Genomic DNA, 24,384 nt, shown 5'->3' with positions numbered 1-24,384 from the left:
GTTAGTTCTGCACATCATACCCATCTGAAAATTTGTTCTGGAACCCTGACTCACCGACTCTATCCCACTCGGATGTCCACTTCAACCCTGAAGTGTCGATACGGTTGAGTCGTCCGTCAGTTGCTCATGGGGAGTGACAACGATACAGTGGGTCTCACATTCTTTTTGGCTATCCATGATCGCCCTTGCGATAGGACGCGTGCACCTAGGTCTCGAGCGCTCTTCGTGAAATCATGGTTTGCGTCAAGAGACCTTAGCGGTGTGTCTAGGCTACTGGGGAAGTTGCGGCCCGAAAGTTCCCTTCCCTTTGGAGGGCGTCACCATTACGGCAAGAAAACTTGGTAAATTTTCCGCTACGACCGCCGTGATTAGCTACGGGTAACAATGTCCTTGTCAATCCACCCAGAGTTTTTCTTTTTCCCCCCCGACATCGACGTTTGCGGTTGGCAGGACTCGTAATCGTGGTGATGCCGCTAAGAGCCGGGTCGCGGTAGTGGCGATTATCGGAGTTATGCGACTCTCTCCGATCACATGTTGGATGGCCCCCCGGAAGTACCCGACGGCGGTGTGTGTCCCGAAGGATAAGCGGGTGCCTTGTGAACAAAGTAATCTTAGTGTGAAGGGTCACTGAGAACTTAAGGTCAGGTACCAATGGAGATCTTATTGCTGCTAGTATTGCTAATTCTAGAAGCCCTATAGACGCGGTTTCACATGGAATCATCCAGCTCGCTTGGAAGTCCTCGTGTCAGCCAGCAAAATCTCGTTAACAAACCTCAGTCGGTGCATCCTTACTTCTACTACATGTAGCTATTATCGTCGGCTCGCCGACGGCTATGTCCGAGAGCCATGCGTGTTCTGCAGTTGATGCTATGCACCGCAGCACTCCGCATGGGGTACGTACATCAGTTTCGCGCTCTTCAGGTCTGAGGACGACAAAGCTTCGTAGATCATCGTCAGCGGTAGCAACACCGAACAGGGAGTAAAATCAGTCATGGGCAGGGGCCTTGTTTTCTGCAGAGAGCAGCGCTGCAGAGCACCTTCTACAAGTAGGATGGTTCCCGCAAAGAGCTATGAAGCGTCGTTGCTTTGCGTGTCTCGCGTCCACGTCAGGTTAATGAATGTAACGCTAAGATTCGGATCCAATATGGGGCCCTTTGATTTGGCAGTTCCCTCTGCATGGTTTATTACGCGATTGCGATATCCATTTCAAGGGTTTCATATCTCTCCCACCCCCCCTGTCCTAAATGGCCGAAAGAGTTTGTATATCTTCATTGGTGGTATCGCCCGGTAGCGTGGGCTAACTTGACTGTCCAGGATAGCCGTGGTGGAGTTGCGGTCGGAAGCCAATGGTCCTGCCGGAGGAGATTAGAATGGATGCGTCTCTCTCCACTTTCAGGCATTGGCTTGCGAAGCTCGACTTAAATCTTGGGCTGGAGCTGGCGTTAAAGATGCATGCACTATGTAGGATTCTAGACTGCTATAGGTACCGTGCCATGTTGCGTTATTGCCAGGAAAGGGTTGTACGCAAGAGGGGCGCACTGCCTCTTTTTGCGATCTTCTTAACCACTGGCGTTGCGCCTTTTACCGTGTCTCTTATCAGTGTCGGGCCGCACATGGCTTGATATTGTAAATGTCATGCCACCCACCGTAGGGCAAAATTTCTGCAGAAAGTACGGAGTGGTGGTGTGTGTCCACAATGGAAGGGAGGGATGGGGGTGGAATGGGGGGGGAGCCATGTTACAACAACATATGACACCCTAAACAGAGCAGAGGGGGAGAGAGAGGGTGCAGGGTTCAGAGTAGCATGATAAGCAGATCATCTGGTGGGGCATTCAGGAGTGACGAATACTAGGGTGAATTGGTCACGATCTCTTGCATAACTCCTGCAGCTGGAATTGCAAGCTGTTGTGCGACAACCCTGCAGGATGGACGCGCAGTCTTGGATGGCATCAGGGAAGGAGGGGGAGGGGTAATGGGACGTCTGAGCCCTCTCGGGACCATTCATCATGGTTTTGTTGCTCAATCTTAGTCTCTTCTGGGCACAGCTGAAGAAGGGCTAAAGGAAGGGATGATATCCTAGGATGAGCGCACAGGTTTTAGCAGGACCGGCTGTTCCTGCGGAATCTCTAACCCGATTTGCCCCCCGAAAGAAGACTAGATCGAGAATCATGCGGGAAGGATGATCCCGAGGCATGCACACACGCTATTGCATTGCGCAGGCCAACTGAACTGCTTTTGCCAGAGGCGGCGGGGGAGGAGGAGGGGGTGGTGGAATAATAATCATAAAAAAAGAAAAGGATAATAAATTAATGTTACTTCGATGATCGTCATTTGGCGACTATCATTACTGCCCGTGAATTTAATGTCATTTGCCTTGTGATAGCCACCGGGTAACCGGACTGCCGCCAAGGCCTAGGGCCGATCTTACGAGCAATGCTTCCGTGTAGATAAAACCGGACGATCCCAGACGATGATGGGCCCTTTTGGCTGGGTCTTGGATAAAAGTCTTGGTACATCTATCTTCTCAAGAAAAAGTCATTGACTATCTCTACTCCGTACTCTACTCCTTTTTACTCTTGTCTGTCATTGCAGGCATAGCCAGCAGCCCACTTTTGTGTGACCAACTTCCACGAGGGGAAAACCGAAACAGAAGTAATCAAATCACACACTTATCGTGTGATTATTACGGGTCACGATAACGAGTGGGATTACTACTGATTACTACTACTACTATTGAACCAAATCAAATCAATAATCTAGCGGGAAAAAGCACACCGTGACAGTTCACCCCTCCAGCCTTGTTTCCCTTACGAAAGGGAACTCCCGTGGACATCCTGGTTCCTGCGCCCGCGGCCTTTTCTCCGGTATGTTGGTGATGTAACGTACTATTCAGGCTGAACATTTGCTTTCGCCTCTCTCTCTGTCTCTCTCCATTGCTCTTGCTTTCTCTTGTTCACCGATTCTCCATTCTCAATCCCCATCACTCCGGCTCACCTTCTTTGTTTTACTCCGTTGTTACTACCCTTTGAGCCCTTTATAAAACATCATCCCACTGCACCCCCACATACACACTTTTCCAAACATTCAGTCTGGTCGGAAGCCTAGCTGCCATCCATCCACATTCCCCTTCGGCCTACTTCCCGCTTCTTAAATTCTCACTGTCTCCGCTGCCGATGCCGATACTACCCTTTCATAACCTTTCAAGACTTCTGCCATACTAACTCGTCGTTTCTCTTTTATTTTCCAAAGGCGCTGTCACGTCGTCGAGTCATCGTTCTATCTTTAGAGCATCGGGTTATTCATCAGCCTGGCTTAGTCAAACGCCGCTGGTAACTAATCGCATCATCTTCGGGAGGACTTAATCGAAAGTTTTTCCCTACCCAAGGACCGCCTTGCCACTCCCGGGGCCAAAAAGGTCTCTCCGAAAAGACCCAAAAGACGCAAGTGACGGAAACGGCTGCTTTTGAAGTCTCCACTTCACCAACTTCCTTGCTCATAGTGGGACCCGTTGTCGACCCGGTCTTGTCTGCAAATCTGGACAGTCCTAAGCAGATCAGTGGCAGGCTTTATTCCCTTTCGCGCCATAGTCCCGTCGCATTGTCGTGGTTCCTTGGACACCTTCTTTTTAAAATTTTCTTTTTCCATTTTTTCCCATTTTTTTTACGTTTTCTCCTTTTTTAGTTTGATTAAATACATCAACCTCCCGCCCACCCACTCCTCCCCCTTCACATTTCAACCATATCGACCGCCCTTATATTTTCTTGGCTCCCCCCATTCTACTAGCAGCTGCACACAAGCAGCTGTTGGTTTGACACAAGAACGTCATGGCTTTGAGTTTCTTTGGTGGCGGAGGCAGCTCCAGTCACGCGAAATACTTTGATATCCGGTGAGTCACGCCATTCTCGCACTTACTCCGGCACCCCGGCTTCCTTACCCGAGTGCAACGGCTAACCACCCTGTTGTCGCATAACAGTCTTGATGAAGATTACATCGTATTTCGCGGAGGCGAGGAAGAAGCGGCCAGTGCCCATCTGAGCGGAAAGCTCATTCTTTGTCTGTCGGAGCCCTTGTCCATTAAGCACATCAGACTCCATCTTACGGGTATATCTCGGGTTTGGTAAGTGCTGTCGCTAATCCCCCGATGCGACAAGAATCAAAACTAATCGAGCTTGGTTAGTTGGCATTTGCCGTCGAGTACTGCCGGAGGCGGTAGAAAGTCGTGGAGAGAACGTGTATTCTACGAGAAGACCTGGAGATTCAGAGATGCGGGCAAAAGCAAGACGGAGATTCTGCCAGCGGGCAACTACGAGTACCCCATCAACCTTGTTCTCGAGGGATCTATGCCGGAGAGCGTTGAAGGCCTTAACGACACCTACGTGACCTATCGCTTCAAGGCGGAAATTGGACGCAAATATGCCAAGGATATTATTGTTCGCCGGCCGCTCCGTATCATTCGCACTCTTGAGCCTAGTGCTCTTGAACTTGCGCACGCAATGGTGGGTTCCTACATATACTCCTAGCTAGTGGGGGAGGTTCTTTACTAACACTGATGGTAGTCCGTGGAAAATGTCTGGCCAAACAAGATTGAATACTCGATCAGCACACCAACGAAGGCCGTGGTCTTCGGAACTAGCATCCGTGTGGACTTCAAGCTGATCCCTCTCCTTAAGGGACTTCGAATTGGACAGATCGTTTCGCAGCTCATCGAAAGCCACGACCTTACCCTGAACCCCGAAGACCCTGATTCCGTCCGCAACACATACAAGAGTACGAGAACCATCCTGAACGATGAGCATGAGCTGGATGAGGACAGCGGTTTGGAAATCATCGATGAAATGGCAGAGGGATATCAGTTTTCGCGTCATCTGGATCTGCCCAAGACTTTGACTCGGTGCCTGCAGGACACTGACACCAGGGGCATCAAAATCCGTCACAAGCTCAAGTTCCGTGTTCAGCTCCTGAATCCTGATGGACATGTCAGCGAGGTATGCAAACCCATGGCTTGAAATTGGTACTGAAAAGTTTATTCTGACAATGTTGCAGCTTCGCGCGACCCTCCCCGTCTCGATTTTCATTTCCCCCAGCTTAGCCATCGATGAAAACAACAACCTTATCGACCAGACCCCTCAGTCCGCTCAAAGAGCGGTTGATAATCTCGCCCAGCAGGCTCCTCCCTTGTACGGCGAGCATCAATTCGATCAACTGTACAGCGAACTTGATCCTTCTGGATACCGGACTCCAGGCCCTGGAAGTGGCCCTGGCACTCCGTTCGGCACCCTTAGCCGTAATCTGTCGGCTGAGAACCTTGCTTCAATGAATGCATTGACCAACACCGACATTTCCGCTTCTGCCTTGCACACCCGTCTATCGATTCTGCGCGCCAACGGGAATGATCAGCCCTCCCCTACCGACCAGGAGCATCCGGAAAACGACAGCCGTCGCCTGGGTGTTCCTCCCGATTACTTCGGAGCGGGATCCGGTTCCAACTCGCACAGCCCCGCCAGCCCTGAGCTCTCCCGCCGTCCCTCTGACGAGGTCGAACACGACTACATCCATTCCGGAATGGCAACTCCCTACCACCCTCAATATGCCGAAGTCGAGACCCTGAGCCGTGTCCCAAGCTACTCCACCGCCGTCCGCACTACTGTCCGCCCCTGCGACTCGGAATTGCCTGATTATCAAGCTGTCATCGCCGAGGATGTTGTCATCTCCGCGCCCCAGTCGCCTCAGCAGGCTCATGTCCGCACCGCCGGCCGCGGGTCTTCATATTTCTCCGCTATCGATGCGCTCCACAGCCGGTCTGGTCTCCTCCACTCCACCTCCAGTCACGACGATGATGAACGTCGACTGCGTCTTGTCCAAGCTCGAGCCAGGGTCTAATTGGGTTGCAGATTTCATTAAGAATAATATTCGATCAAGTCTCCTCTGAGGGAACAGGTGTCGAAAAAGAGTTGGAGTCTATTTCTGCTAGGTCGGGGCACTCGGTGATCTGGTGAAGGTGTGACTGGCTCCGCCTGACCGACTTACCGGATAGAACACCACCTCGGCACATATTCATCGGTCCTCGGATGCTGGCTGTCCGGGGATACTGCGTTTTCGAACTCGGCCTATCCCATAAAGCATTAACAGCGTGTGCTGCCGTTTCCCTGTTACAGTGTGTTTCAGAACCAAACACGGAGGGTTGTCGTTGTGCCTCTGAATGCTAGTCGCATACATACTTAGACTCGTTGGGTGGGGATTTATTTTACTGGCGTTCACAACTAATAGACGGGATGGGTTGACTGGGAGGACAGGGAGTCCAGGATTTCTTTCTTCATTTTCTCCCCTGATCATCATCCATGATGAGATGACAGGCGCTTTACGAGCAGATATTTCATGACCCGGTGTCGGCACGAATTATGCACATGTTACCCCAAAAAAGACCTCTCTTCAAAGTGAGGGGCAATACACTGTACCTGTTAAATAATACTTTCATACTCTCATATGCATTAGCGTTACGACAGCAAATAGATCTAAACTCCATCATTGCAACCAGACTTACTTTATTAATTTAGTGTTAAAGAGTAAGTAGTACCAGGGATGCAGTGAAACGTGAAAGCCAAGAAAACCTTGATTGTGAAGCGTGAGTGAATGAGATTGTTTGGTTGAGCTCCCGGTTCTGACGTAGCCACAAAAGAACCAGAGGGGGGGAGAATGGCCATTGAGTGTTGAGTTTCCCCCTGGAAAAGTGTGGCTGAGTCGGGATCCGCTTGCGGAGGTGGCATTTCCGAAGTGGGCATGGCCTGATCATAGAGCAGACAATCGATGGATGATGCTACACGGGCCAGCACATCATCATCATCATCATTATCGTCTGCGATCAATCGACCGGAAGAATAACTTTTCACGGTGATCCCTTGCCGGAATCGGAGGGAACATCTAAGGAACGAACCAAATCGTGGGTCATCCTGATTTGCGCCATTGAGGGGTAAACTCCTTTGGGCGGTGACTTCATCGGTCGATCCTTTACTTTCCAGTTAACAATTCTTTCTACCTTTTTGATCACATTTATTGCTTTTGGCGCTTAGAGATTTATTCTCATTTATCGACGTCAATCACATAGTTTCATTCCCCTCCTCTTCCTCACTCTTTCAGATCCCGATTTCCACTTCTGTTCGAATCACACATATACTTATACCGCCTCTTTCCTACCTCCTCCTCCTCCTCCTCCTCCGAGCGTCTGTCTCGCCGGCATCTGCTTGCCCACGCCCCACTTCCTCCGCTACAACAAAGGCCAACAAGCCCCTAATCCGTCTGCCGATTCAACCGTCTTGACTAGTCGGAGATCGCGCTTCCGGTGTCCTCCACCTGTACCGCTCCGACTGCAGTTTTTATTCCTCGTGGGCGCGCCGTTCGACCGTCTTTTCTTCCCTTGAACAGCTGTGTCCCTGAGAGAGGTTGCACGTCGCATCTTTTTTTTTTTGTCTCCTTCCCCGCAGCAGCAACCATGTCGACTCCTGTCAGTCCCGTGGAGCATAAGCTCCCTCAGCGTTCGGGGACCGTCACTAGCGCCATGACTGGTGTCAGTCGTCGAACTTCCATGAGTGATGACGAGGCCATTCCTGGCTCTGATAGCAATGAGGTAGGCGATGGGAATACATTCTCTAGAATTCTGTGATAGATGGCTAATGATTTTGCGACTGTTTAGACCACGAACCTCCTCCTCGAGCGTCTCCGTGCTTGGAAGCACATGTGTGGATATTTGGAAGAGTATGTGTCTGCGACGGCCAAGGTGTCCAAGTCGCAGTCCAAGGACTTCGAGAAGGTTTTGAAGGTGCGCTTGGCTACACTGGGCTCAACTTGAAGGGTTGGCGGTCTCTTATACTAATACAATGGGTTCCTTGCGTGCAGACTGTGAACGAACCTCTGCGGGAAAGCCACCATTTCTCCCAGAGCGCTGGCGGCGTTTCTTCTTGGTTTGAGAACATCCGCGCCAACACTCAGGTAAATACCTAGTTACCCACACATACAATGACGACATCAGCTCACAGCTGGCTCTAGGGCATGGTGAACCTGTACCTTGACTCTGAGAGAAACCTCAAGGGCTCCGTGCTTCCGACCTTGGAACGTCTTCACAAGGAAATCAAGGCCAAGTCGAAGGAATTGCAGAACGGCGCTGCAAAGGGCGCCAAGTCTGTCGACAAGGCTCGCGGTGTCACTCAGAAGCACATTGAGCTCCTCGCTCAGCACACGGCCACACTCGACGCTGCGTCCCATAACAAGATCGACACGGCCCATGACCCTTACATTCTCCGTCGAGGTGTCACCCACCGCCTGAACAAGCAGGTTATCGAGGAGAACAACAACCGCCAGGACCTCATCGCTGTGCAGAACAACTTCCAGCAGTTCGAGGCCCATGTCCTGCAGACCGTTCAGGGCGCTATGGAGCAGTTCGTCGTCTACATGGGCGGCCAGCTCGACCGTCACCGCGCCATGTACACGGACATTCTGTCCTCCGCGCAAAAGGTTCCCCCGGACTTCGAATGGGTCAACTTCATGACCAGAAACGACCACATCCTCGTCAACCCCGACGCCCCGCCGCGCTCCCTCTCCAACATCACCTTCCCCAACCAGGAGCACCGCGCCACCAAGCCCTTGATCGAGGGCACTCTGGAGCGCAAGTCCCGCGCCATGCTCAAGGGCTACAGCAGCGGCTTCTACGTCGTTACCCCCGCCCGCTACCTCCACGAGTTCAAGGACAACGACGATCTCCGCCGCGACCCCGCCCCCGAACTCTCCCTCTACCTGCCCGACTGCATCATCGGCGCCATCGACGGCTCCAAGTTCAGCGTCAAGGGCAAGGACGTCTCCAGCGGCAAGGTCGGAAACGCCTTCCACACCAACACCGAGCTGAGCTTCAAGGCCGCCAACTCCAACGAGGCCGAGAAATGGTGGACCGTCATCAAGGACGCCACTCGCGCTCCGACGTTCGCTTCTAGCACCACCACCTCGCCAACCAGCCCTGTTGCGGCCGAGAGCTCCCAGCCCCCCGCTTACGTCGAGAAGGAATCCGCTGCTGCTCAGCAGGAATCAGCCACCGCTGCGTCCCCGACCACTCCCGCTGCTGTCTCTCGTACTAATACTAGCGGCTCTGGCACTCTCCCTACTGCTTCTGGTGCCGCCGCCCCGGCAGCTGCACCTGCTACCACTGCTACGGAGGATAAGGCGTGATAACTATTTATCTTTTCTTATTTCTGGTATATATGCAACTAACTAACTTACTTACTTAACTACCCGTATAATATTCCCTTTGCTGCATGCATGCAATTGAACTTTATCCTTTGGCTTCCTATTCTCTGTTATTTCTTTGCGTAATTGGTAGTGCGTATAGCACTTGGTATTTATCTTTCCATGTCTATGTGATAATCTTCATGTGGGGATTCTAATCTAGTATAGAAATATGCTGCTATCTCGAATGTACGTGAGTTTTTAAGCTGTTGCAATCTGGTTCGATGTACCACCAAAAGCAGGCTTTACTATTTTGTATGAGTTGCGGTTGGTTTCAAGTTGCGCTTCGGTGTTTATACCCTTTTCATTACGTATCTTCGTTGCTACTTATGTTTCTGATATCGAGTGTAATACAGAATGAACAAGCTAGTGTATTTAGTCATCGATTCATCCGAGTGGATGTATTTCTGGATGTATACATCGTCTTCAAAGATACATGTTTATTTCAATATATCGCAAGAGGATAAAAAAGGTAAGATAGATAGAGATAGAGATGTATCGCATCGTTGTAATAGAAACGCTCAAGGGGGTAAAAAAGGTCTGGGAGAATCGTGGGAGCTCGTATCGGATAGATACAGTTCGAAGGATATAAGTTAAATGCGGTTAATACAGACGAAGGTACGGGAAAGAAAGGTATTGAGGGTGAGAAGTAAAGTGTGCAGGCTTAAAAATCTTCAGGGCTTTCGAGATCTGCCAGTTTCTGGCCCAGGAATCTCCCTAGCGCTGCGGATTTGGACTCCAGCGCGAGCAGGATAGATGGTGAGGCGGAGAGGTTCAGGGTCGCTAGACGAGCTAGATCACTGCTCCGGTCGATTTCGTACTGGCTTTCGAGCTGCGCGTCCGAGCTAGGGCCATGGCGGCCTCCGTTGGCTGCTACAACACTGGCATATGTCCTCCCATCATTGGCAGCATCGTCGCCTCCGGGATGTGAGGATCCGTTTAAAAGACTCTGTGTACCGTTCGGTGTTGCTGCGTCTTCGGCATCTCCCAGTTTCGATGGCCCGACTGCGGCAAGAAGGACCTTGTCTGCGATCCTTGTCACGACCGCCACTAAATCGTCAAGTTCGAAAACAATAGACCCGACATCGCCTAGGGACACAGACGGGGTGGTCACGTATGATGATGGGTGACTGGCGGGGTTCACGCCAGTGAGGTTCCCACATGATGCATTCTTAGCGTAGCATGTGTACGCCGCACCGTATGTTGCGCTCAGATTGCGCAGCTGCCGGGAAGGGAGGGAGGATGCGTATGCGAAAATAGCGCCATTGGTAGCGAATACCCTGTAAAGCATGGTTCATTAGCATCTCCATCGCCGAGGGAGCAGGAATGTCCATACATCATAGAGGTGATTTCCGGAGGTGACAAATTATCCTCTAGGAGGTCGCTGAGCGCCTCCGCATCCAGCATTTTTATGTCCGGAAGACCGGGTATCATGTTGCCTTCGTTGTGCTGCTCGTAGCAGTCTCCAAGCGCGATGTCTTGTTCGAGTGTTTTGTTTTCAATAATCCAGCCCTTTGGCGGAGACCAAGAACAGTCTTCGGGAAAGAAGAAGCAGTTGTCCCAGTAGTCACGGTCGTTGTAATCGTATTCGATCGGGTCTTCGGAGTATCCGAGGAGGTCTTGCGCGTACTGAACGGGGCTTCGTGCCCAATAAGGACGATATGGGGGTTCGGGCTGGACTTTGGGGTTTTGACCGGGGATACCTGGCCGAACTGGATGATCATATTCAGCCATATTGTCTCAGTGAGGATGTATTATGGGATATTGAGAGTAGTAGATGATGATCGGAGTTTGAGAGCAGAGAAAATGGGCTTGATAAGGGGTTTTGTAGAAGGGTAGAAAGCAGAGTGAAGTGTCCAAGATAAGACGAAACGGCGGTAGTACAAAGGACGAACGTGAATCATTTTAAGGAGCCTCTTCTGCCACTTTGGCTTAAAGACACAACTAATCAAGTTGGATCTCCTGTCCAAGGCTGATGCCGAAGTCCGGATCTCATGGTCAAATGAGGCGTGGTATGATTCATCTGACGTTCCAGAACGCAGGAAGCGAGGCGTGGGGGATGTTTCACGGAGGAATGTCACAGCCGGGGGCCACTGGCCACGACAGCAATGGAACGAGGTAAGGACACGAAAATAGCATAATGTGGGAGGGAAAGGAGGAAAGGAAGAGGAAAAAGAAACAAAAGGCGGCAGTCAATGGCCGACAAGGCCGATGTCTGGGGCGAAAGCGAAGATCGCTTGGGCGGAGGATGACGATCCCTGGGGATTAAAGCCAAAGGGACACAAAAGGATACGGGAAGAAAAAGAAAAACACAAACCTTATAGAGGGCGAGAGCGGCCTGCGCTAGGGAATTGAAGACACGAGGAGGTTGCAAAGTGAACGACTAGGATCAGCCAAGGCGAGGGAAAGAGGGAGTTGGAGATGCTTTGTCGGAGTAAGTGGAAAGGTGGGCGGCAGAAAAGAAGTATGGGGTATCCCGCTTCTCACCGCCTTGCCCAACTGTCATAGATAGTAAACGGAGTATTAAAGACCGAACCATCTATACTCTACTACTAGTAATATGGTCTCGCTTGTCTCGGCAGGGAATTATTCCCCAAAACATGAACCTATAGTCGCAAGTAGTACTCTTAGCAGGAGGTTTATGCGATTCAGTGTGCAGTTGGTACTGAATTGGCAATTGTTCATTTAGTGTGTCATACTATCTATGCCCGCCGCACTAGTATATATCCTTCCCCTCTTTTGGTTCGGATTTCTTATCTCCACTGTTGGTTAAGTCTGCTCACAACACTGTAGACCTTTCGAGTATATAATAGATCTGGAGACTGCGCAAAGTATTCTAGAAGCCAATTTTAGACATTGACATATGCGAAATTCAAAAGAAATGCGATTATTAATGCAAGCTTTAGGCGGGCCTGTTTGGATAGCGTCATAGGCAGGTGGAACCCCCACCTTTTTTTCGGGTCTCCTCACACGCCGCTCACTAATCCAAACAAGCCATCTTTCTTTCTGTTTCCTTTTCCCCTCCTCCCTTCATGTTTTCGCTTCCCGCTTTTCGCTCATCTTTCCTCAGGGTCCTCGTCCCAAGATTCTCCATCGTCCCTGGTACGTGCCTCCATCATTTCCAGAGATTAGCTTCCCCACTCGGATCGATTCCAGAAGCTTACCACAGGAGATGTAGGAACCAATCGAACCCTCGCAACCATGGCGACAGACACTTCCAAGTATAAGCTTAACCGTTAGTGGCTCCCTTTGCCCTGATCATCAGTCCGGTCTGGAGCTAACAATGTGCCTGTACGACAGACACCATGCTTCGGGTCAAGGACCCGAAGAAGTCTTGTATGTTCGCCTTTCATAGTAGGCTTCAGAGGTGCCTCATATACTCATCTGTCGCTATCGCTTAGTGGAATTCTACCAGTACCTGGGTCTCAACAAGGTTAACCAGATCGACTTCCCCGAGAACAAGTTCTCCCTCTACTTCCTTGCCTACGATGGCCCTCAATCTCTCCAGGGTGACCGTCACTTCACCGACCGCAACGGCGTCTTGGAGCTCACCCATAACCATGGCACGGAGAATGACCCCAACTACAGCGTGGTCAACGGTAACACTGAGCCCTACCGCGGTTTTGGACACATTGCTGTCTCTGTGGACAACATCGAAGCTGCCTGCAAGCGACTGGAGGATGCCGGATACCCCTTCCAGAAGAAGCTTACCGAGGGCCGTATGCGTCACATCGCGTTTGTCAAGGATCCCGATGGATACTGGGTCGAGATTATCCGCCGTCACAATGAGGATGTTGGCACCACCACCGATCCCTCCACCTACCGCCTGAACCACACCATGCTCCGTGTCAAGTGCGCCGAGACTAGCGTCAAGTACTACCAGGAAGTCTTTGGAATGACTTTGCTGCGCACCATTGAGAACAAGGATGCTGGATTCAACCTTTACTTCCTGGGCTACCCTGGTGCCAACCCTGAGAAGCGAGAGGGTGCCACCAACCCGGTCTCTGAGTGGGAGGGTCTGCTGGAGCTCACCTGGAACTATGGCACGGAGAAGCAAGAGGGCCCGGTTTATCACAACGGTAACACGGAACCGCAAGGTTTCGGACACATCTGTAAGTCATTCTCTATGTTGACCCCGCCTAATGGGTCAGTTTCCCGCAGAGGATAGAGGACTCGCTAACAGCCGGTGGTTACAGGTGTCTCCGTCGATGATCTCAACGCTGCCTGTGATCGGTTCGAGTCTCTGAACGTTAACTGGAAGAAGCGCCTTACGGATGGACGGATGAAGTACGTGGCATTCATCCTGGATCCTGATAACTATTGGGTAGAGGTTGTCCAAAACGAGGCGCTTAAGCGTACTGGTAACTTGTAGTAGAGAGATTGTGTATCTATCCGGCCTGCCGCACATATACTGAAGATATTAGCACTGTTGTATTTGCCGGGAAAAGGCGCGATTTGCGCTGAATGTACTTGTAGAGATAAAGAAAGCGTCGAGTAGCGCGGGATTTCTTTCCCTTGAGGGATGCTTGGGGTTACCGAGAGGCTGATTGGCCCACTGGGTGGGGGGATATCCCCCGCTTCCCAGGGAGGCCCGCCTATCAGAGGATCGCCAACACTTCCCCAGAGCATCGTCGCCGACCGGGCTAAGACCCTCCCCCCCAGCACAAGAACTCCAGACCATTATTATTGACGGTGTGCGCCATCTCCGTCTGTCCTCATGACCTTCTTCCTCCCTGAATTGCATCTTAGACCATGCATGCTGTCCGACTGCCCTCAGTCGATGTTGGGTGACCGGATGCTTTCTTCTTCTCACCCTCCTCGTTGAACTTATCTCCCTTCACCCTCCCCCCACACCCCGGGGTATTCTCGCGCTGCTGTCGCACCAACTCAACAAATCTGGAAATCACCATGCAGCCGCAGTCTGAGAAGCCCAAGCGGGCACCTCGGAAGCATGTCACCACCGCTTGTGTTCCTTGTCGGGAGAGCAAGATCAGGGTATGTGAACTCTTCGCTTGGATCCTATCATCAGACTTGGTATAATGTTCCCCGGATGCTGACGCAATTTCGCCCAGTGTGACGGTGCCACTCCGAACTGCCACAATTGCGAGAAGAAGGGAAAGGATTGCAAATACCAACACGGTGATGATAAGCGGAAGTAGGTTTAACTCGCTCGCTGTTTCTCTGTTTTCTCCGTCGGCCTCGTTGAATTTGCCTCTCGTGTCCTGGGTATCGACCGTCTTATGATAAAATCTGGATGGAATATCGAAATTTCAGCGAACAGCGCAGGATCAAAATCGTCATTTTGTTTATCCGCGCAGCCAAACAAGGCTGACCGTACCCTTGCCAGAGTGTCTCTCCGCGCCGCGACGGAGTTATTTTCCGCAAGAATAGACCAACTATGCCAGTTCATCTACGATCATGGGTTGGAACCGCCCCCAATGAAACCCGAAGATGAGGCGGGCATGAACAGGGTTCTGGATACCCTGCAAATCCCTCGGGGGCTAGCGAAAAGGAGGGATTCGGTGGCGTCTAGTGGGAACAATGCGCAGCCCCAACCCGTTACTCAATCCCCGGCCCACACACCATCTCCTCTCCCTTCTTTGAGTCGTCAACTAGGTGGCACCGAGGATGTACCCAAGGTCTCCTCTCCATCGCACAGTGTAATTCCTAATCAGGGTCTCATACCACCGGTCGAGAAAAGTCAAGTGTCTATGAACCCTTTGGCGATGAACCCGGGGTTGTCCGCCAATTATCCTTCGACACACTGGGGGTTTACTCTTCCGACGGCAGAGAGCTTAGATGCTCTATACGCCAACATAGACGGCGCTTCTAATCGTTCCAACGAGAATAGTACTAGTCCTGATAGCCTCCAGTTCACACCAGACATCACTCAACAACCGGGCGTTTTACTGAGCCAAGCGTGGGACCGAGACAATGAGTCTGATAGTGGTGAGGAAGACGAAGCGGAAAAAGATGTCATTGAGCAGATTTCGCATCGCATAGGGACTTTGAAGATCGCCGGAGATGGTCACCTCAGATTCTATGGAGCTACTTCAAATCTCAACCTTGTGGACGTGTCTGCGACACAACAACGCCAACGCCCAGATGCACGGACCGTCCGTCATGACGGACAGGATATATTGAACCATCTGCGGGTGGGGCAGCCTGTTGACCAGGCCCTCGAGGACCACCTTGTCGAACTCTACTTCACCTGGCAAAACCCTAGCACCTATGTGGTCGATAAGGATATGTATATGGATGCGAGGATGAAATGGAGGAACGACTTGATTGACACACCCTTTTATTCGGAGGTCCTGACGAATGCCATGTAAGTACCCGCTCCTCTAAATTTGTGACCTGTTCTGACAATTTCTAGGTGCGCCATCGGTAGTGCATTCGAAGCCCGGTATCATCCCACATTCATCACGTTTCCAAAATCGCTTTCGGAGTTCTTTGCAGACAGGGCCAAGGCTCTTCTGGAGATCGAGTTGGATTCCCCTTGCGTTGCGACTGTCCAAGCTCTTGTTATTCTCAGCTCGCACGAGGGATCCTCCAATCGCGATGCCAGAGGTTGGCTCTATAGCGGTAAGCTTGACCATATCGGGAACTGCAAGTTTGTTACTGACTGTGTCTAGGGATGTCAATGCGACTTGCATTTGATCTCGGACTGCATTTGGATACGACACCTTACGTTGAAAAGGGCGACATAAGCGTTCATGAGGCCGATGTACGTAGGATTGCATTCTGGGGCAGCTATACTGCGGATCAGTAAGTATCCCCTGTGATGGTGGACCTATTTAGACCAAGACTGATTCGATGGTACAGTTTCTGGGGGTTTTATCTGGGAAGGCCCTTCCGAATGAACGCAGGGGATATCACTATCCCAAAGCCTGCTTCAGATCTAGGAGCTGAAAAGGAAGGCATGTGGCACCCGTATGGGCTCCCAATGAAGTCAGACCTACTGGAGAACGGATTGAGGAACCCGAATGAGCTGATAAGCCGCCAATTCGCTGTTCTTTGGGAGATCGTATCGCCTGTCGGCCACATTCTGTAAGTTCCCAGCCCCCGATGCCCTTCATCAAATGCTAACGCGGGATACAGCTACGGCTGCTCCGACATTCCACGCCATGATCTGCAGAGGCTTTGCCACAGGGTTACGGACGACCTTTTCGCTTGGAAGGCCAATCTGCCATCCAGTCTGGATGTTGACCTCGCAAATGATAATGTTCCCAAATTACCTCACCTCCTAGTACTTCAGTACGTTCGCGTCCCCCCACGACTCACTTTTGCTTATATTCGATACTAACACGATCATAGCATGCAATACCATCAAATCGTCATCTTCACCCACAGACCCTGGGTATCCAAGAGCTACATTCAACCCCGCAGCCCGCGTCAAGGTCCCGGCTATCACCACGCTCGACGGATGTGCGTCGAGTCATCAATAGCAATTGCCCGACTCCTCCATATATACGAGAAACACTATACATTCCGGCGTATGAACAACCAAGTCGTCGCCATGATCTTCAGTGCGGCGCTCATGCTCCTTTACGTCACCATATCAAGTTCCCGACCAGGCGGAGACACCGCTAGCAGCAACGCAGAAATGGTCGCCTACTTGAACCTCTGCTTCCGCGCACTCGACGAGATAGGCCAGTCATTCGAAAACGCTAAACGAACCCGTGACTTCCTAGTCAGTCTGCAACGGCGCTGGCAAGCGCACATGCGACGCTCCGGGGCACTGAAGCGCCAAACGAGTCGCCATCAACTCTCCTCTCAACAGCCCACAGGACGCATTTCAGATGCAGAGGCCTCGCGGAAAAAGTCCCGAGTTACCGCTCCGAAGAACCAAGCCGCTGTTCCTCTATCCTTCAACAATACGTCTTCAATCACAGCCCCAGGGCTTTCATTCAGCCACTCACAGTCTCAGTTGCATCAAGGACCGGGACAACCAGCCTCTGACCCGACACAGCAATTAGGTGTATGTCAGCCTGGGGAATTGGACTGGATCCGGGATTCAGATTTGCAGCTGCTCTCCGAGAATTTGGGCGATAGTGGATTCCCTCACCTGGGGAATGCAAGCACCGCGTATGGGAGTGACCCGACCCTGCCTAGCCTGACTGATATTGAGCCGTGGTGGGATTCGCCTAACGGGACCACTACTTTCGGAGGATCCTCGTTATGATATAGATATAGATGCCAAATAGCTTAATGATGTTCGATACTACTACTTCTCTTTTTTTCTCATAGAACTGGCTCCTAGTTTCTGTTGGTGACCCAGCCTACTGGTCTTATCAATGTTCTAGAAGCCCAAGGGTTTTACCTAACCATTCGCTTGCTTTGCGGCCTCTTCGTACGGTCCCTTCCTTATCAACACCACGTAATCTTCCTCATACTTAACACACGCCGTTGCATTGTGTGTAAGTGTAAATTTGGTCCAACTCGAATTAAATCGAATTAGTGTTATTTTGAACCGTATTTCGAGAATTCGTTTGTTGGATAGTATCCGTTCGTTGGGGATCCATTTGTTGGAGATCAGTACTATCCGCTGTGCCATTGGTGTTTTGCCCAGGATGGGCAGTCGACTTGGTATAGAAATATAATTTTTTCCCCCTTTTCTTAGAAAAAACCCAAATTTTCTTCAAACCTCTTGCGAGGGCTTTCAGGGCTTTCCACCCCGGAACCCCCCTCTTCGGACGCTCATTCATCGACTGAACTTCCTCCAGTGTTTGGGGCTGGTAGGGGGCAACAGGCACCCGGGGTGGCCACCTATTCAAAGAGAAGCATGGGATTCCATAGGTGGCCACCCCGATAATGGCTGGAGCCATGGGAGCTAAGAGAGTTTCCAGTCCTGCCAAATGTGGCTTGTTAGTTTCGCTCGGGATTTTTCCTTTCCTGTTATGCGCAGGAGTAACATGGAAGCTAACCTTGCCGGAAGGATTTCCCCTCGTGGATATATTGGCTTTTGCCTGATTTCGCGGGCGCGTTCATCTGGGCATGAGAGCCGGTGCTCTCCATGCAACATAATGAAAGGTTTGTTGCCTAATGTCGGCAATATGTTGGTTTGTGTTGCTTGGAGGTGTTCTGCCTCCGCTATGGAAGTACATCTGGCCCGGCGGGCACGCGTGCTGGGGGAAAGTAGAGAAGATGTTAGCTGTCTGATCGAAGAGACATAGTTGAGTCAGTCTAATGGGTGTCTGTCATGGACTTGGAGTATAACATACTAAGCATGTTATCGTTGCACCGCCAATGCTGTAATGGCTATGACCACAGGCTGAGGCTATGAATTCCAGTGGAATACTGAAGCGCTGTCGCTTTGGCCACTGGGTGCTGGAAGATAAAAGAAACAGAAGATGACTCTCAAAGCAACTTCAGTGTTAAACCAGTGTCGATGATGGTAAGTGTGTGTTAGTCTATAAGTTCCGTTCCTGGATGTTATGTTGCAAGTAACCTGGTTGCTAGGGAGCAAGTAGGAACGACTGTGTACTTTCCTCAATGGAGCCTTAATATATCCTTGGTTTCGATTCATGTGGCAGTTGCATTTGCACCATTACTAGCAGGACCTTCCATGTCAATGTCCAACAATGGCCTAAAAGTGGCAACTAGTGCAGAATAGGGAAGCGACGACGCCACGCCTGCCAGCTTCCTTCTTTCTTTGATATTGAGGTTTGCTCCAAGCGAAACCTCCCATAGAGGAAGTTACTAAAGGATTTGGTAATCAACATTGATAATCTACCAGGAGCAGTCAAGGAATGGTCATCTTTGTGACGCAATCAAGATGCGTAGACTTCCTCTGAGTAGAGGAAGGAGAGACAGGTGAGGTCACAGTAAGAGGGCGTTAAAATGAAGTCAGATTCGTCTTGATCGGCAAATTAAAGTTTTTGGCATATATCGAAGGCTACATAGACGATGGGATGTCTCTTTTGATGATAGAAAGCAGCAATATATATGTTCGTGTCATACAAAGATACTACAAGAAAAGAAGAATCTATAGCTACGTAACGAGGTGCGCCCGTTCACACCTGCTGTAGTAGACCATGCAGAACAACAACAATCAGCTTGTTCCCCATAAGATATTGCAAGAAACCAAAGAGCTAGGCCTTGCCTCAGTTCCGGCTGTTCCCATCTTATGCCACATTTGTAGAAGGCATAGCATCTGCCCCCAAAGCCCCAACGGGTTTATAACTGTATAACTACCAACTGGCCGTCTTAAATTCAATATCAGGACTTCCTCAAGAGTTTGGGGCGTGTAAGCCCTCAGTGGGGTTGGAGTCGGCTATCTATATACATAGATACATCGTAAATTAGCCCTGTCCCTCGTGGAAAACCCTCCAGGTATACTTGAAGGGGGAGAGAGGGGGAGGGAGAGAGAGGGGTCTGTCCCACAACATATTTTAAGTTGACGTACCTTCTATCAATGAACTTTACGGAAGCATAAATGGCCACTTCGAGGAGGAGCACCCAGGTGAGTAAAATGGCTGCACACAGAACAGCAACGAAGAGCTTGTTCCGTGCAAGATATTGCAAAGAATTGAGGAGCCAGGGCGGAGGTGATATGGAGATCCCCGGTGAGGAGCTAGTAGTACTGGATAACTTCATCTATCGGCTGTACCTTTTCTGAATCAGAGGAAAAACGGGCAAGAGCTTGTGCGACTTGTATTTTGCTGCGGTGTAATATATTATGCAGAACTAGTGAAAGCCCTTAAGATTGTTCAAACAGGTAGCAGTAGTAGTTGTTGAGGGATGTAAGTTCAATTAAGGACTAGTGCCTTCCTTCCCATTCGGAAGGTGCATATAGTCTCTAGAATGTCAAGAAGAGATGCCCTACCTCAGCTGGTATAGAGTGATCATGTCGGTCATCATCACGTCTTGATGAACAGTATATAGCTTCACAATGACATAATACTGCCATAATCGTCGACTCATAAATAGGAGAATTTTCTGAACAATTCGAATGCTTTTCTCAAAAAGATTCTTGCTAAGGAACCGTCTGATCATGATCTACCACAACGACCACCCCGATCATACATTCCAGATGAGTAGCTTACTGCGACTACTCAGACGGTCACTTGCCCGCCGGGCCGAGCCAGTTCTGATAAAGATAGAAAACCATCTCGAGCGTACCGGAAGATGGAAGACGGCTCAACGAATGCGCTATAAGCAAGTCATTTGGCAGATGATAGATTGCACAAAAACTTGCGAGGCTGTGCTTTTTCTGCTTGAAAATGATATGCGTCATCGTGAAATTCTGCAAAGGGAAGCATTCTTGAAAGCGGAATGTCAGCGAATTACTAAAACGCAGCTATCTGAGGATGAACAGGAGCAACTCGAGGCTTGGTACAAAGAACTAGATGAGCTGACTCGCGAGCTCTGGCGGACCGAAAGAGAACAATATATCTACGGTCTGAGAGTTCCAAATTCGCCTTGTGGACGCGCGCTAAGTACAAGATGGGAGCACCCTGAAGGGCGCATGACATTGAATCTTCGTCGGGACTGTGCTGGGAGAGGAGGATGCTGTGGCCGCGACTGTGGATGTTGTGAGAGGCCACGGAGCAAGGACCGACCTTATGCCTTGGGTCATTGTACGGCTCAGTGCGGATGTTGTATCCGGGCTCGGGGATTCGAGCTTAATACTCCGGAGGATCAGGGACTGGCAAGGGCTGGGTTTGATCGGAACAATTCCAGTGATCCGTATGCGATTGGAAGGGTTTGGGACTTTATATTTGGGTGCGAATTGGTCTAAAGGTCAATATCATCGTGACCATGATGATGAACCCTAGTCACACAAACCGGTGAATCTTAACAATACAAGTTGCTGACTACAATTCTTCCTACCTAAAAAGGCTCAATAAGCTTGAGATTATCAGTAGATATGAAATGGGGTTATTGACTGTCAATGATGGTAAGTGGGGGTTAGTCTACAAGTTCCTTTCCGCTTCGCCTTCCTTCCCGAATGGGAAGGTGCAGGCCTTGCCCGGGAGAGTTGATTATGTTCAAACAATCCTATGGGATTTTACTAGTTCTTCATAGTAACTACACTACTACATCAAGCGATATGTCGCACAACCTCGCTGTTGGTGCCCTGTGTGCGGGCCTTTGCTTCACCAGTGTGCTCCTCGGAATGGCTTGTTACGCTTTCGTGAAATACATCAATAGAAGGCACGTCAAACCGAAGTGTCCTGTGGCACAAGTTTCTTTTTCTCCTCCTTATACTACTTCTTTTTCCCTTCCTCATACTTCTAATATACCATTTGAAGGCTTTCCAAGAGCAATACAGCTAACTCAATACTATGTACCTATATATATAGATGGCCAGCTCCAGCCCCACAGAGGGCTTACACGCCCCGAAATCTCGATGAAGTCCTGAGACTAAACGCAAGGCCCTCATTGGGTCGTGATATCCCCTTGCGGGACTTCGAAGCTGACAATGTGCCTCCTGCAAACAATATGGTATAAGTAAGTAGGGGTCATGCATACACATAATGCCAAGACATAACTGGATGTTAACTGACTAGTTAGACACTAGCGAATAATCCCTTATAATAATCTATAAGAACTACTCTGTCTACCTAGATAGCCCCAATGCACCCTGAAACTACCAGTAGGTATGAAATGGTAGAAACATAGAATATGGTTATTGACATCCTCAAAGTACGCGGTCGGAGTTAAGTTAGGCCACGCCGAGCTGCGACCCGTAACGGGTATAGTTGCAACTACTACTCAACAGCTCCTTTTCCATCCTCTATCTCGCATCGTCTCGCTTCCACTTTATGACATGATTCTATGCAGGTATTCTGCATCAAAATTCTGTTTTTTCTCTCCTGCATTATGTAGCTACCGTGTCATACATGGACACGATCATCTACGATCTAGCAAATGGGTGCGACGCGCATTATTCTCCCATAACAGCCATAGTGTCAACATTCCAGTTGGAAACAACGGTTCCATAGCACTCAAGTAGGTTGATAGATATACCGCAGAAGACAATTCAGCCTCAGTACTGATAGCGAACGAAGAATAACCCCACCTAACTCTAACTCACTGACAAAACGACCCAATGAGCGCGTTATTATCAACCTTCCTGCAGGCCCAATCTTCAACCTACCTCATTCTCAATCATCTAGAGATGCTATTCCTCAGGCAGCTGATAGCGACGAAAATGCACCCACTGCAGAAGCTGAGCGACTGTCACAAATAGCGTCCATCACGTCCTCGACAATAGTAACAGTTAACTACCGTCTGGGAATTTCCCCAGCTACTCCCAACGAACTAACCCTCAACCAAAACCCATACAAATTCCCTACACCCATCCATGACACGCTCGCCGGGTTTGACTGGGTTCTGCAGACCCTTCAGCCCCAGCGCCTAGGAGTCCTAGGCACGCACATCGGCGGCTCGCTCGCACTCATGCTTTCCCTTACAGAAGCACGATCCATCCACGCAGTAGCGGCCATTGACCCCATCTGCGACTGGACCTCGCTTGATGAGCATTGCACTCAGCGACCGCCCTCCAATAATGCTAATGGAAATGTCCCAAGCAGAAGCAGAAAAGGCCCCCGCGGAGGAGGAACTGCGCCCCACGATCTTGTCCCTCTTCTTAAAGCAAGAAAAGGATTCTTCTCCACTCCCGAGAGATATTTCGACGCATTTGCGTCACCATTGCTATTTCTTCGCTCGCCAGGGAAGAATGTTCCTCGTTTCTTTCCGGAGTATCTTACCGGTCCGGAGTACCCGATCCCTGTTTTGAAGGCGAGAGAAAGTGTATCCACGGAGGATGATCTCATCGATTATTTCTGGGACGTGTATATCGGGGAAGAGGATAGCATGAGTGAGTCAGAGTCTACGGGCAGTGAGACGAAACGAAGTCCTCCTCGTCGGCGAAAGGCGCTCTCCCGATGGCCTCCTTTCGGTCTCGATTACGGGAATAGTGGTCCGGCGTGGCAGAGTCCTAGCCATGGGGTTAAGCGGCTGGAAATGGAACTCCCTTGGGTGAGAATATTTACTCAAGCTGTGCCTGAATCTGAGGACCAAAACGGCAACTCGGAAGGGAGGCAGCACAAAGGGTCCTCTACAAAGAGAAATAAAACGCCCAGTGTGTTGTTACAGCAGGCCCATGACATGGTCGATGTCATGCGAAGATCTTGCTTTTGGGGGCGTGAAAAGGGATACAGTGAGAGGAGAGTGACTCTCACTCGGTACTCGCAGGATGAAAGGGGATTGGCGGGCCTCTGGTTACGGGAAAAGACGTCGGATTGAAGACGTAGTATACTCCTTGCTACGCTGGATATATAGGGCGAATAAAATATGCCATTGATTGTTTTTTAACGTTGAAAAAAAAAAAAAAAAAAAAAAAAAAAAAAAGGAAAACAAGGAAAAGGAAACAAAAAAGAAGCCTCATTCTTCAATCATAAGTTTGTCGTCGGCCTCATCAGCCAGAATTGAGGCCTCCAGGGCCGCGATCTTCTCCCTCTTCCTCTCTAGCTCCTCCTCCTCCTTCTTGATTGCGGCTTGGAGGCGGGCAATCTCCTTCTTCTTTAGATCCAGATATTAGAATATGCTTATATTGACTTTATCTTTTTAAGGCGAGTTGATATTACCTTCTCCGCGGCGGACATCTTCGTGATGTCTCTCTGCTCTTTGGCAGGCTTCTTCGGCTTCTCAACCCGGGCACGTTTGCGGGGACCAGCCCCAGAGAAACTCCCAGCGAGGAAAACAGCGTTGTGGAAGATGGCCTATGCACGCCGCCAAGATTAGTATCATATCTTATAATGTAGTTCATATTCTTGAATAGATAAGACATACTTGGGTAGGATGTTCCATTTTTATCAAGAAGGACTCGATTTCTGGGAGGGAGGGGCCGATATAATAGTGACAGGAATTGAAGTAAGCTTCGAAGCTCCCTAATAAACTCAACAAAGTTCAGCAGGGTGAATAGTAGGTAGAATAAAGTAAGCCAAACCTTTACTACCCAGGCATGTAGGCCGTACACAAGATTTGCAGCACCTACTCGTAGGGGCAGATATAGGACAGACTAATTGCTCAACCTGCAAAGAGCAAGGGCTTAATATCAGTGGTGCATTTCTAGTAGCACGATGTTGAACATTGGGTCCTTCTGAG

General features: G+C 50.1%; 7 protein-coding genes across 7 annotated transcripts; 5 read left to right on the top strand and 2 right to left on the bottom strand.

Annotated features, from left to right (window-relative positions):
- Nucleotides 1-3,735: 3,735 nt before the first annotated feature.
- Nucleotides 3,736-5,936, top strand: BO79DRAFT_47345 (arrestin family protein). The gene is made up of 5 exons (XM_025689301.1): nt 3,736-3,886; nt 3,974-4,117; nt 4,178-4,496; nt 4,557-4,985; nt 5,044-5,936. The coding sequence occupies exons 1-5, from the start codon at nt 3,825-3,827 to the stop codon at nt 5,878-5,880; spliced, it is 1,791 nt and encodes a 596-aa protein (XP_025536212.1). The 5' UTR covers nt 3,736-3,824; the 3' UTR covers nt 5,881-5,936.
- Nucleotides 5,937-7,229: 1,293 nt separating this feature from the next.
- Nucleotides 7,230-9,351, top strand: BO79DRAFT_47324 (PH domain protein). The gene is made up of 4 exons (XM_025689300.1): nt 7,230-7,621; nt 7,688-7,813; nt 7,891-7,983; nt 8,041-9,351. Exons 1-4 carry the CDS (start codon nt 7,487-7,489, stop codon nt 9,208-9,210), a joined length of 1,524 nt encoding a protein of 507 aa, XP_025536211.1. The 5' UTR covers nt 7,230-7,486; the 3' UTR covers nt 9,211-9,351.
- Nucleotides 9,352-9,640: 289 nt separating this feature from the next.
- On the bottom strand, nt 9,641-11,198 carry BO79DRAFT_247572 (uncharacterized protein). Its single transcript, XM_025685655.1, has 2 exons — nt 10,604-11,198; nt 9,641-10,547 (listed from the first exon to the last, which is right to left on the bottom strand). Exons 1-2 carry the CDS (start codon nt 10,999-11,001, stop codon nt 9,932-9,934), a joined length of 1,014 nt encoding a protein of 337 aa, XP_025536210.1. The 5' UTR covers nt 11,002-11,198; the 3' UTR covers nt 9,641-9,931.
- Nucleotides 11,199-12,432: 1,234 nt separating this feature from the next.
- BO79DRAFT_210870 (lactoylglutathione lyase GLO1) lies at nt 12,433-13,693 on the top strand. The gene is made up of 4 exons (XM_025682904.1): nt 12,433-12,502; nt 12,568-12,603; nt 12,669-13,379; nt 13,464-13,693. Exons 1-4 carry the CDS (start codon nt 12,469-12,471, stop codon nt 13,637-13,639), a joined length of 957 nt encoding a protein of 318 aa, XP_025536209.1. The 5' UTR covers nt 12,433-12,468; the 3' UTR covers nt 13,640-13,693.
- Nucleotides 13,694-14,038: 345 nt separating this feature from the next.
- Nucleotides 14,039-17,485, top strand: BO79DRAFT_289877 (transcription factor domain-containing protein). The gene is made up of 8 exons (XM_025688826.1): nt 14,039-14,262; nt 14,340-14,422; nt 14,615-15,595; nt 15,644-15,852; nt 15,903-16,035; nt 16,093-16,317; nt 16,369-16,524; nt 16,585-17,485. Exons 1-8 carry the CDS (start codon nt 14,176-14,178, stop codon nt 17,450-17,452), a joined length of 2,742 nt encoding a protein of 913 aa, XP_025536208.1. The 5' UTR covers nt 14,039-14,175; the 3' UTR covers nt 17,453-17,485.
- Nucleotides 17,486-21,694: 4,209 nt separating this feature from the next.
- BO79DRAFT_239906 (uncharacterized protein) lies at nt 21,695-23,523 on the top strand (the record flags this gene model as incomplete). Its single annotated transcript, XM_025684970.1, has 2 exons — nt 21,695-21,723; nt 22,284-23,523. The coding sequence occupies 2 exons, from the start codon at nt 21,695-21,697 to the stop codon at nt 23,521-23,523; spliced, it is 1,269 nt and encodes a 422-aa protein (XP_025536207.1).
- A 138-nt stretch (nt 23,524-23,661) lies between these two features.
- Nucleotides 23,662-24,087, bottom strand: BO79DRAFT_258372 (uncharacterized protein; the record flags this gene model as incomplete). Its single annotated transcript, XM_025686298.1, has 3 exons — nt 23,662-23,799; nt 23,865-23,999; nt 24,070-24,087. The coding sequence occupies 3 exons, from the start codon at nt 24,085-24,087 to the stop codon at nt 23,662-23,664; spliced, it is 291 nt and encodes a 96-aa protein (XP_025536206.1).
- Nucleotides 24,088-24,384: the final 297 nt, after the last annotated feature.

This window comes from Aspergillus costaricaensis (genome assembly GCF_003184835.1).
Source record: "Aspergillus costaricaensis CBS 115574 unplaced genomic scaffold BO79scaffold_32, whole genome shotgun sequence".
NCBI lineage: Eukaryota > Fungi > Ascomycota > Eurotiomycetes > Eurotiales > Aspergillaceae > Aspergillus > Aspergillus costaricensis.
The sequence above is the reverse complement of the archived record's forward strand: the minus strand, read 5'-3'. Positions and strand labels throughout refer to the sequence as shown.